The following is an 11,013-nucleotide window of genomic DNA, read 5'->3' on the forward strand; positions in this document are numbered from 1 at the left end:
AAACATGAAATTGAGTCTAAACCTGTTGAGATACACCCATTTGTTGTGTCACCGAACTCATGCTACAAAACCCAAAGAAAATGATAATAAGATTAGCATTTTCGAACTTGGTTTTTATTTTTCCTCATGATCTAGGAAACAAGAGAACCTAAGTCTTCAGAATATATAGAATTAATAACACTCATAATACTCACTAGATGAAACCCATGTTTGCCCGGAGTAAGTCCAGTCACACGAACTTTCACAGTAGTTGGACCTGAAAATCGAAACATACACCGGAAACGTAATTGCAGAATATGAATACACATCACGATCTGTTTGCAAATCCATTTCCTTTCTGCAATTAAAATATTGCTGCAGATTTGATTCTTTATTTCTGTTCAATTTTAATCCATAAGATTATTGTTATATGCTGCAATTTCAATAAAATTGCTTGTTTATGTTCTTACTGGAATTAATAAAACTAGTTTTGTCTGCAAGTTTGGCTAACACGATATGTATTAGCCTTGACTTAAATTAGGATCTAGAACCTAAATTAGCATATATAAAATTGAGTTTTGAGTATCTGCGAGTGTTAGTGCGTGTAATTATTCCAAAATGGAAGAGATAGAGAGTTCACCGTCAGCTTCTTGGTTGAGCGTGACAACTCCCTCAACATTGGAGGTGCCCTTGAGGACCGCGACGGCCTTCTTGGAGGCGGAGGCAACAATGGCAATAGGCTTCGGGGAGGCGGAGGCGGAGAAGGACAAGTATGGGCGGGCGGTGGTGGCTTTGAGTGAGAGGCCGTGGAAGGAAGAAGTAAATGGGAGTGATGACGAAAAGGTGGCGGTGGAAATGGTGGGATTGAAAGAGATTGGGAGGAGAGAGTGGTGGGGTGTTGAAGAGAGAATTGCTTGTGCGGCCATGACTGCAAGTGCTGCTTGCATCGTCTAGGATTTGATTGGATAATGTGAGAATGGGCGAAATTGAGCGAATTTTTGGGCTTCTGGGCTCTTCTTCAGATCCCTCCTAAGTCCTGTGAAAAGAAATAGGACCAGTTCAGCAGTGGAAGAATTGCTTTTTTTATCGTTAAAAAGAAAAGTGAGTTTGTGTGGGTGATAAAATCAAAAATGACGATTGAAAAAGTGAAATAACATTCAAATTTTTTATTTTTTGAATAAAAAATTGCTACCAGATGAGGAGTTAATCTATTTGTACAATGAATTTATACATTGAGTTTGATAATGTTAAAAGTGTCGAGATTCTAGCAATCGATCATAATCTAATGGATAAAAATGAGAATTGAATAAGCTCATAATGTTTGTGAGTTATATAAAAATACGTGGATAGAAACTAAATTTGACCAAATATTATTTGTAAGTTAGAGTTTAAACACCTTCCTAACAGGTAACAAGTGCTCGATTGAGGAAATACTTTATGGGTCATCTTGAATTTTGCACAAACTTGAGTGATCATTCTTGAAGTTTACTCTGGATAATACGTTACAAAAACTATTTATATCACATACATATTCTAAGTGTGCCTATGGAAGGTAGCAAGAAGCAACAATCGAAAAAGGATTTGAACAACAAAGTAGCTAACGATATTGGTAAAAGTTAAAGGCGTTTTGCTATGCTCAACCATACAAATATTCCCTTTCCCCGGGGTTAGGGTTTATGCTAAAGATGACTATTTATTCTAAAAATTTTCACACCATGCGTTAACAATAACTATGTGTAGTATTATGAGAATTAATATCAAGTCTTTTTGCATACGTCATCCGGACTTTTCAAATCATTTTATGAGTCTAGTTTAATTTATTGAATTATATTTTTTTAGTTTTATGAGTTTTTTGTTTTTGAAGGAAAAATGTTTGGTTGAGAAATAATCGAAGTGAATAAATTTCTGGCCATGACAAAATTTTCCCTATTCCTTGTTTTCCTTAATTTGTGTTTGAGTTGGGTGTCTTCGATGTATCTGTATTTTTTTCATTTTTTCACTCGAGCTGTTTTACTTATGACTAAATTTGAAAATTGATGAATTTTAGTTTCAAAAACCATTAATTTTCACCATCTAGTGTTATAGATAAATTTATAAATTAAGGCTAAAAAATTTGTTGTGACCAATGTCTATGAGAGTTGTTGGGCTGGAATTATGTGATATATGACTTTATTAATACATATTGAAGTCCATTAATCCGATTGTAACTGGGTGAATGTTTAGTGGTCTCTAGTTTTATTAATTTGCTAACCTTTGTGGACGAATTGGCATTTTCGTTAGTTTTAATGGATGTGTCGCTTGTAGGTACAATAACAAAATATAAACGTAGATGTCACTTATAGGAACAAAGACAATGAATATATTTTAGGTGTTATGATGATGTTTGCCAAAAGTGTCATGGTATCGTCTTGACTAACGTGTTAAATGTAACAATTATGTTGAGTATTTCTTTTCTTTTCATTTCATTTCTTTTTATTTATTTATTTTTTTTTTTGAAATATAAAAAATTGGTTAAAAATAGTAAGCAATTGAACCGTTGATTTTTTATTAAGTTCAGAGGTACATTTAGCCCTTGTTTTGTATGGATTCTTTAATTTTATTTTTTTACTTCATTTTCAATTATATATTCTTTTAATAAAATAATTTTACGTGTAATTTAAAAAATCATTTTTTACAAAATTTATTCTAAAAAATATACATAAAACAAATCCTTATAAATAAGTGTAGGTCTAATTAAATTGACAAGTAATTAAATGAGAAAACAAAGCAATTACATAAATGTAGGAATCGATCAATAGCTGAATATTCATCCCCAAGTGCCCACCATCACTCCAACGACCCAGAAAAATTCTACTCAAAATGGGGGGAAAAGTAGGGAAGAAAAACAGAGTGATGTGGCAGCACATGATTGAGTGTTTTTGTGTTTTGTTTTTCCAACTTCCAATAAAAATCTATCATGTGTAGTCTGAAAAAAAAAATTATGTCACTGAGTCTAGTCATGTAGCATGATTACACAGCCTAACCACAAAGAGTAATGCTATTTAGCCCATTGAGATTATAACCACAATTTATGTGGTGCTAATATGACATTAAATGATGTGAAACTAATGCAGCATTAAATTATAGGTGAAATTAAATGGATTTCATCCTTCATTTAGACTATCACCTATCATCACATAAACTTGGGGGTTATAATCTCAGTAGGGTTAAGTAGCATTATTCAACTGGAAAAGTCTAACTTTTGATCCACAAATTCGAATTGCAACTCTATTTTGTGTTGAACTTCAAATTCAATTATTTTTTCAATGATATATCATTTTTCTTGAGGAATTCTTTGAACCAAACTATATGCCTTGATTTCCTCACATGCTCCGCATATAGGTTATTTGTCTTGCATAATGCATCTTTTGGTCATTTTATTCCAAATCTCTTCCTTTTTGCTCGATTCAAATCCAAGCTGGGGTATTTACCTAACAAACAGTAGATGCACAAATATTAGTAGAAATTCGCCTAAATAATCAAATATAAATTAAGATTTAAAAGTCTAGATAAGAGTGTAAAACACCTTATCATCCAACATATTTCTGCCAAAAAATTACAATACATGCAACTAAAATATCAAAATAGCAGTAATCTTAATATTTAAATAGTATTGGAATACAAATAATAGTCGTATCTACCACAAAATATAAGTAATGTTACAATCAATGGACTTAATGTTAGTAATAGAAAAATAGAAATAATTTATTAAAGCTACAATTGATGTAACAACCATTTTGCAGAAAGTGTTACAATATTGGTCCCAAAATAGAGATAATTCAATAACGCTACAACAATTGTTACGACCAATGTTACATTTTTCTACTAACATTGCATGTAACTCAGAAACAGATGTTATAGTCTACATTACAAATGTGTAATAATATTTTTCCAAAAATATCATATTACAAAAGCGTTCAACACAAAATATCTCAATGAACGCTTAAAGTCAACATTTTCAGGAAAAAAACCAATTCGTTCTGTAATACAAGAAGAATTAAACAACTATTGCACTTGTAATCAAAATTACAATTGTAATTAGACTTACCTACGAAGTTCTAAATGCTTCACAACAATCTTAATGAATCGATTGTTTTTTCTTCTGTCTTACGTTTTGCGATGAAATCCGTGGCCAACTATTTAAACTGTTTTTTTTATTTTTATGTACATGGCCCAAAACTAGCCATTTGTGAAAATTATACCACAATATAATTGGTGGTCAGTTATAGCATAAAAGAACAGACAGACCCAACATCAACCAACCAAGCCAAGCTAACGATCCAAAAGAGATGTCTCGATATCAGCCTTGGGAGTCATTGTGTTGTCTAGGGCCAAAAGAGAGGTATTTTAAAATAAATAAACTTTTTTCTTTAGTTTTCTTCTTTAATACTTTGTAATATTATCTGCTCAAATCATTGTGTATACTTGTGAGTTCAAGCTATGCACACAATCAGTTCCTCTCAATACCTCTAGATGGTGATAACCTTGTTTCTTGCTATACCTTTGACCTTCAAATCAATAAAATGAAACATATTTCTCTACTAATTTATTGCATAAAAACATGGTAATGCCATTTTCGTTCCTTAAATATTAACTTTATGTGCAAATAAAATTTTAAATCATGTTTACGTAAAAACCAAGGAAAACATCATTTGGACTAGGTGGCTTTTACAAAACTTTTTCCTAAAGCTAAAATGTTCTCGGTGTGACCTTGATGTTAGTAAAGTTAACGTATATTATATGGACTACGTTAAATAATAAAATATGCATAGTATAACTCATTAGTAATTGATAAAGATAAATGAACTTGAAAGAACTATTTACATAATAATGATCACGATATTTAAAATTATAATGATGACACCTTGTGAGAATGACAAAGGATAGGAAATATTGAGTACCAACGTAAAAACAATTATGTTAAGTACTAAGAAAGTTTGAAAGAAGGAAAAGTTGGTAATATAACTTTATTCAATTTGAAATAACAAAAGGAATAGTTGAGAATTTTTTACTTTTCAATATTTATATTTGACTCCGTGTGTGTACATATATATATATATATGGAGAGAGAGAAAGTAACAAACTTCGATAATTCTGAAAATTGAATTCAATTTCAATTATATTTCTCTCATAAGCAACGACTCACTAATTTGTTGAACCATGCTGCATGTATATGGGCCTGTTTCATTGCCTTAGTCAGACAACACACCCATGGTCGGTACCAGACCTGATGTGGCTCATGCAATTAGCACTTTAAGTAGATTTATGGCTAACCCTGGTCCTGAACATTGGGAAGCACTTAAGTGGTTACTTAGGTACTTAAAAGGCACATCTAGTATAGGATTAGTATATAAAAAGGGTAATGAAGGAATGATACTTAAAGGCTTTGTGGATGCTGATTTTGCTGGTGATAGGGACCATAGAAAGTCCACTTCTGCCTATATGTTCACTCTTTGTGGTACCTGTGTGAGTTGGAAGTCCCAATTACAGCCTATAGTTGCTTTATCAACCACAAAGACTGAGTATGTAGCTGCCACAGAAGCTGTGAAGGAAGCTTTGTGGCTTAAGGGACTATTATCTGAAATTAAGATGTTAAATGAACCTGTAGTTATTTATTCAGATAGTCAAAGTGCAATACACTTGTGTAAGAATCCTGTTTTTCATGAAAGAACCAAGCACATAGATGTAAAGTTACATTTTATTAGAGATATGTCTCAAATGAATCTGTTCTTCTTGAAAAAATTCCTACACAGTACAATCTATCAGACATGGGGACAAAGGTATTGCCTCTTTCTAAGTTTAAATCATGTTTGGTACTTTTGAATATTGATACAGGTTAATTCTTTAAATGCAGGTACAACTTGGTGTCAATAGGAGGGCTGCAAGTGTTCAGAAATCCCATTGGCATCAAGGTAGAGGTTGTTGGGCTGTGATGACCAATAACCTTTCTGGGCTGTGATGACAAATGGGCCAAAGCCCAAAAACTGTTTTAACAATTTAGGCTCTTGCCCAATAACATGACCCAATCCGCCCCGGCCCAATGGTAGATAAAACGTGTTTTTTGGCGTAGCATATTTTAATGCAGCCAAACACGCCTTCTTCAGTTATATTGGATGCCTCCTGACCGTCGGATTAAAATTGGATCTAAGGCTGCCTTTGTTGGATATAAATACCTGGCCCCTTTGCCCTAATTTACTTGGACCGTCATTTTCTCTTCTCTCCAGCTGCGGCTGAGGTTCGAGAGTCTTCCAAGCCCTCTCTTTTTCTTCGTGAGAATCCAATCTCTGATTGGATCTGGTTTCTGTGTGATTCCGTCTTTGTGATACATAATACTGTGTGTATTGGAGAGTTTGGTGTGTGATTTTACCCCTTGTGGTTTCCTTTAACTGATAAAAGAAAACCTTAGGGTTTGGGGCGATCGGTGTGGGTCATACAGAAGGGTACAATCCTGTATTTTCTTGAGTTTGAGCCCTATTGTTGAAAGGAACTTCATCTGGTGCCGTGTGGTTCGAGTTCTCTGTGAACGACTGGAGAATTTCATTTTCTACCTTATTTTTCTTGTAATATTTCTTGTTTATTTCTGGTTTTGTACTGATAGTTTAATGTAACAGGTCAAATAGAGAGTACCCCTGTTCTCTTCAAAATCATCATATTAATTTCTCAAATGCGAAATTCCATCTTAAACATCTAATTTTGCTCAAATATATGCATTGTCCACATTAATTCCAGATAATAAAATAATTTTACTTTTTTAATCAGAAATGAAAAATGTAAAATGAGTAGAATTTTAATATAAAAAATTCAGAAGTGGACGAGTCACTGCGCTTAGTGGAGATCTTGTCCCAATAAGCATCTTCCTTTATGGAAAGACCCGACCCTACACGGTTGAAAAATTCTGACACAGTTGAAAAATTGTTGTCGTTTTTTGTCTACTTAAAAGTAATTTACTAAATTCCAGTAAGGCCCATCTTTTCATCTTTAGATGATTACTGTTTTTCAATGATGAAAGTCATAAGGGTTTGGAGAATTTCATTCTCCTACTTTTATCCTCTGCTTTATAAGGACTAATGTATCATTATTGATTCTTGTCCATATAGCCCCGTTTGGCTCTCATTTTATGAAAATAAAAATTGTTGAAATAGTATTTTTTTTTTGAAAAATAAGTGATTAAAAAAAAATTTGATTTACATGCAAATCAAAAGTGTTTTCCTTCTTTTTTAATCACAAATTTTCTATTAATCTATTATCGAAAAATTGCAATCGTGATCCCGAACCTTTTTATTTTTTGCAGACTACCCTAACTTTCATTTTGTGCTAGTGGAGGTTCATAACATTTCATAAATATACACCCGAAATCCATCTGAACGAAAACCGTCCAAAACACCTTCAGTTGACCGAGAAAATTAAAGAACGAACATCCAATAAAATCGTCTAAAAAGGTATCAATATCCAATAAAATCATTGTGGCAGCGGATAGTTCAAGAAATTTTCGCGATCAACCGACAGTGTTTTGAAAGGTTTTCGTCTGGATGGACCTCAAGTGTATATTTATAAAATGTTATGGACCTTCGATTGCACAAAATAAAGGTTAGGATAAAGTCTGCAAAAAGACGAAAAGGTTCGAGGACCGCTGCTACGATTTTTTTTAATCTATTATTCCATAATACATTTTTTCAAAAATTAAAGGGGCTCAAACATACCTTTGATAGCTAATTATTTTTAATATCAATTTATAGAGAACGATTACTCAGACAATAATGAACTCTTGCCTTCAATAGGTCGATTTTCACTTACTGAATTAGTCATTAAAATGCCATACACACATCGATTGCCAGGATCTATTTTTATATCATTGAATTTTTATAATCAAAATTCTAAAAAATAATGTAAAATTATCATGAAAAAAGTTATGAGGTTATCCTATAAGTAAAACTTCATGTTAGGCTAAAGGATTAGATGGTAGGCTTAAGCATCCAAATCATAGCACAACTCGTTAATTAAGAAGATGGAGATAGAATGGGTGCTTAAATTAAATAAATTTACGAACTTATTTAAAAAACATTACAGGTTCTATGGGTGAATTGTTATGTCAATTGACAAATATTAAGCATATGTAAGTTGTCACGTAACGTTGTCAGTCCATAAAAATGTACACCGAAAATAATACATCATGCTCTTAAGTCTTAGCTACAATTTCTAAGTGGCAATGAGTTAAAAATTTAAAATATTTATAGGCGCTTAGACAAGAGAAAATATAATAAATTGTGTTAGGTATCCATATATCTTTTTTAGGGTAATTGATATTTTCCATGAACAATTCCCATGGTCTGGGCGCCTCTCACCGTTCACGACCTGTCACATGGAGAATGATTCGTAATTTTTTTAAAACAAAAGTAGAAAAGTAGGCGCGTAATAAATAAGAGAGTGAAGAGATAAGAGACGAGAAAGTGGAAGTTATGAATAAGATTGATGCTTAGAAAAATAAACATTCCTAGCTATTAATATATCCTTCTAGATCAAGAAGTAAATAAAAAATACATTGCATTGGGCCTTTTTATACTCATTTTTTATTACACATTCTGAACAAAGTAGTGCTTTTATTTTTTTATTTAAAATATATATATATATATATATATACACGGAGAGAGTGAGAGAGAGAGAGAAATTATGTATAATAAAATATGCAATGATATATTGCATCAGCCCAAAGGTTTATTCAATGTGAACTCGAAGGATAGTGATTGTGGGCTCCTCCATCATTAAAAAAATATAAAAATGCAATGATGTATAAAATATATTATATTATTATAATAAATTGGATCAAATTAACATATATCTATATTTTCTTTATTTAGTTAACGGATTATCGAATTCGAATCTTGATTAGATTATCGAACTAAGATCTTAAATTCATCTCCTATTAATTCTATTGAATTCGGATCGAATTCAGATCAAAATTCAATCTGACCCTATTTACACATTAGATGACAACCTAATTCATTAATGAAAATTATGACGCACTTAAATTCATCGACGATAAAAAAACGAAAGTAGATGACCCATTGCACCTAATAATTCATGGCCATTTAATTATTTTCGATTTTTTCTTTATTTTTTATTTGCATTAAAAACTTATCTTCAGTTCTAGACCATTCTTCGAATTTGTATGAATTGCTCCGATATAGTATCAAAGAGGCACCCTGCTCCATACCACGTGACGTCGTCCTTATCTTTTTATGTACACGTGTCATATCTCATTAAGTCATAGAGGTGATCGCTTTGCTGTCGAAACAGTTCATGGTCCCTCACCATAATTTTCTTTTGAGAATCTCAATGCCACCGGCTACCGGATACACAAGTTGCTTCCAAGCAATGCATGAATTTCCCAGTATAAAGTAGCATGCACATCTTAGGACAAGCCCTGAAGTGACCCAGACACACTGTCACCCAAATTATTAGTTGTACTACGTACCACCATGTCTAGCGAGTTCTTTAACGTGCCACTCCGACGGGTTGCCTTTGGACATCGAGATGAGTTCCGCCAGCCCGGTGCTATCAAGGCGGCGCTAGCCGAGTTCTTCAGTACCCTGATTTTTGTGTTTGCTGGTGAGGGTTCCGGCATGGCTTACAACAAATTGACTGGGAATGCTCCTACCTCCCCATCCGGCCTTGTGGCGGCAGCGGTGGCTCATGGTTTTGCTTTGTTTGTAGCTGTTGCCGTCAGTGCTAACATTTCCGGCGGTCATGTAAACCCTGCCGTCACTTTTGGTTTGTTTCTTGGTGGAAACGTCTCTCTCTTCCGTGGTATCCTTTATATAATTGCTCAGCTGCTGGGCTCTGTCGTTGCTTGCCTTCTCCTCTTGTTCTCAACTGGTGGACTGGTAAGTTTTAGAAATAAACAAATTCTTGGTCCTCCCAAACAATAACAGCGGCTCCTAATTTATTGAATGAAACTTCGATGCAGGAAACATCTGCATTTGCTTTAACTGCCGGCGTGTCGGTGTGGAACGCCTTTGTTTTCGAGATTGTAATGACCTTTGGCCTGGTTTACACTGTGTACGCCACCGCTGTTGACCCAAAGAAGGGAGAAATTGGCATTATTGCACCAATTGCAATTGGTTTCATCGTGGGTGCCAATATTCTGGCGGGTGGTGCATTTACCGGTGCTTCAATGAACCCTGCAGTGTCATTTGGTCCAGCTCTGGTCAGCTTCACCTGGACCCATCACTGGGTATACTGGGCTGGACCTCTTATCGGTGGTGGCCTTGCTGGTATTGTTTATGAAGTCTTCTTCGTCAACCATTCTCACGAACCCTTGCCAGGTTCAGAGTACTGATTAATCAAATGAAAACCACCCGGTTATTTTATGCTTTTGTATTTTTGCTGCTTGGTGGGAGGATTTATTTAAGCTTGTTCTCTTTGTTATCTTGTTTGTACTTCTCTGTTGAATTTGCATCATGTATTTGCTGTTGCTGTATTTCTATTCCCAATTTCAAGTTTTGTCGTTATAATAAGCTGTTTTCTATTTTTATATTAAAGCTAAAAATATATATTCTCGATACACTACATTCTGCCTACTTGAAGTTGGCAATCCCACATGGGCCCTGTCCAGCCCCCCTCCAACATTTGGCGCCCTAAAAATCCAGGGCCCATGGCAAGGCACGGCAGCATTTGATTGGTCTGCTATCTTTTTTTTTTTTTTTTTTTTAAATTTTTTTTTTTTTTTTTTTTTTTTTTTTTTTTTTTTTTTTTTTTTTTTTTTTTTTTTTTTTATTTTTTTGCATTTTTCTGTAAGCATAGCAGGGTGGATTAACTTTTATTATCAACAAATTTCTTTAAAAAAAAGTAAGTACTTAAAAAATAACTTGTTCCTTCTAATTTGATTCGAGTCCTATCGTTTCCAAGTCTTTAATAATCCCTTAAACCAGTGTACCTCGACCTCAATTTTTGACATTTGAAATATTTTGTCGTAATAAATGAACTGGGGACAAAACA

The 11,013-nt window shown here is 33.7% G+C and overlaps 2 protein-coding genes across 2 annotated transcripts in view; one reads left to right on the plus strand and one right to left on the minus strand.

Moving 5' to 3' along the window:
- The window catches only part of LOC111384793 (superoxide dismutase [Cu-Zn], chloroplastic-like), a 2,698-nt gene extending 1,680 nt beyond the window's left edge, over window positions 1-1,018 (minus strand). Inside the window, exons 1-3 of the mRNA XM_023009117.1 lie at window positions 620-1,018; window positions 195-256; window positions 5-62 (exon numbers count right to left, since the gene is read on the minus strand). Of these exons, the coding sequence (XP_022864885.1) occupies window positions 5-62; window positions 195-256; window positions 620-926 (427 nt within the window). The 5' untranslated portion in view covers window positions 927-1,018. The remainder of the gene's footprint in view (window positions 1-4; window positions 63-194; window positions 257-619) is intronic.
- An 8,404-nt stretch (window positions 1,019-9,422) lies between these two features.
- On the plus strand, window positions 9,423-10,549 carry LOC111384792 (aquaporin TIP1-1-like). Its single transcript, XM_023009116.1, has 2 exons — window positions 9,423-9,899; window positions 9,983-10,549. The coding sequence occupies exons 1-2, from the start codon at window positions 9,495-9,497 to the stop codon at window positions 10,352-10,354; spliced, it is 777 nt and encodes a 258-aa protein (XP_022864884.1). The 5' UTR covers window positions 9,423-9,494; the 3' UTR covers window positions 10,355-10,549.
- The last annotated feature ends 464 nt before the right edge of the window (window positions 10,550-11,013 follow it).

This window comes from Olea europaea, unplaced genomic scaffold (assembly GCF_002742605.1).
Source record: "Olea europaea var. sylvestris unplaced genomic scaffold, O_europaea_v1 scaffold3011, whole genome shotgun sequence".
In the NCBI taxonomy this organism is placed as follows: domain Eukaryota; kingdom Viridiplantae; phylum Streptophyta; class Magnoliopsida; order Lamiales; family Oleaceae; genus Olea; species Olea europaea.

Coding starts and splice junctions, on each gene's coding strand:
- LOC111384792 (XM_023009116.1), top strand. CDS start 9,495: ATGTCTAGCGAGTTCTTTAACGTGCCACTCCGACGGGTTGCCTTTGGA. Junction 9,900..9,982: donor TGTTCTCAACTGGTGGACTG/GTAAGTTTTAGA, acceptor ACTTCGATGCAG/GAAACATCTGCATTTGCTTT.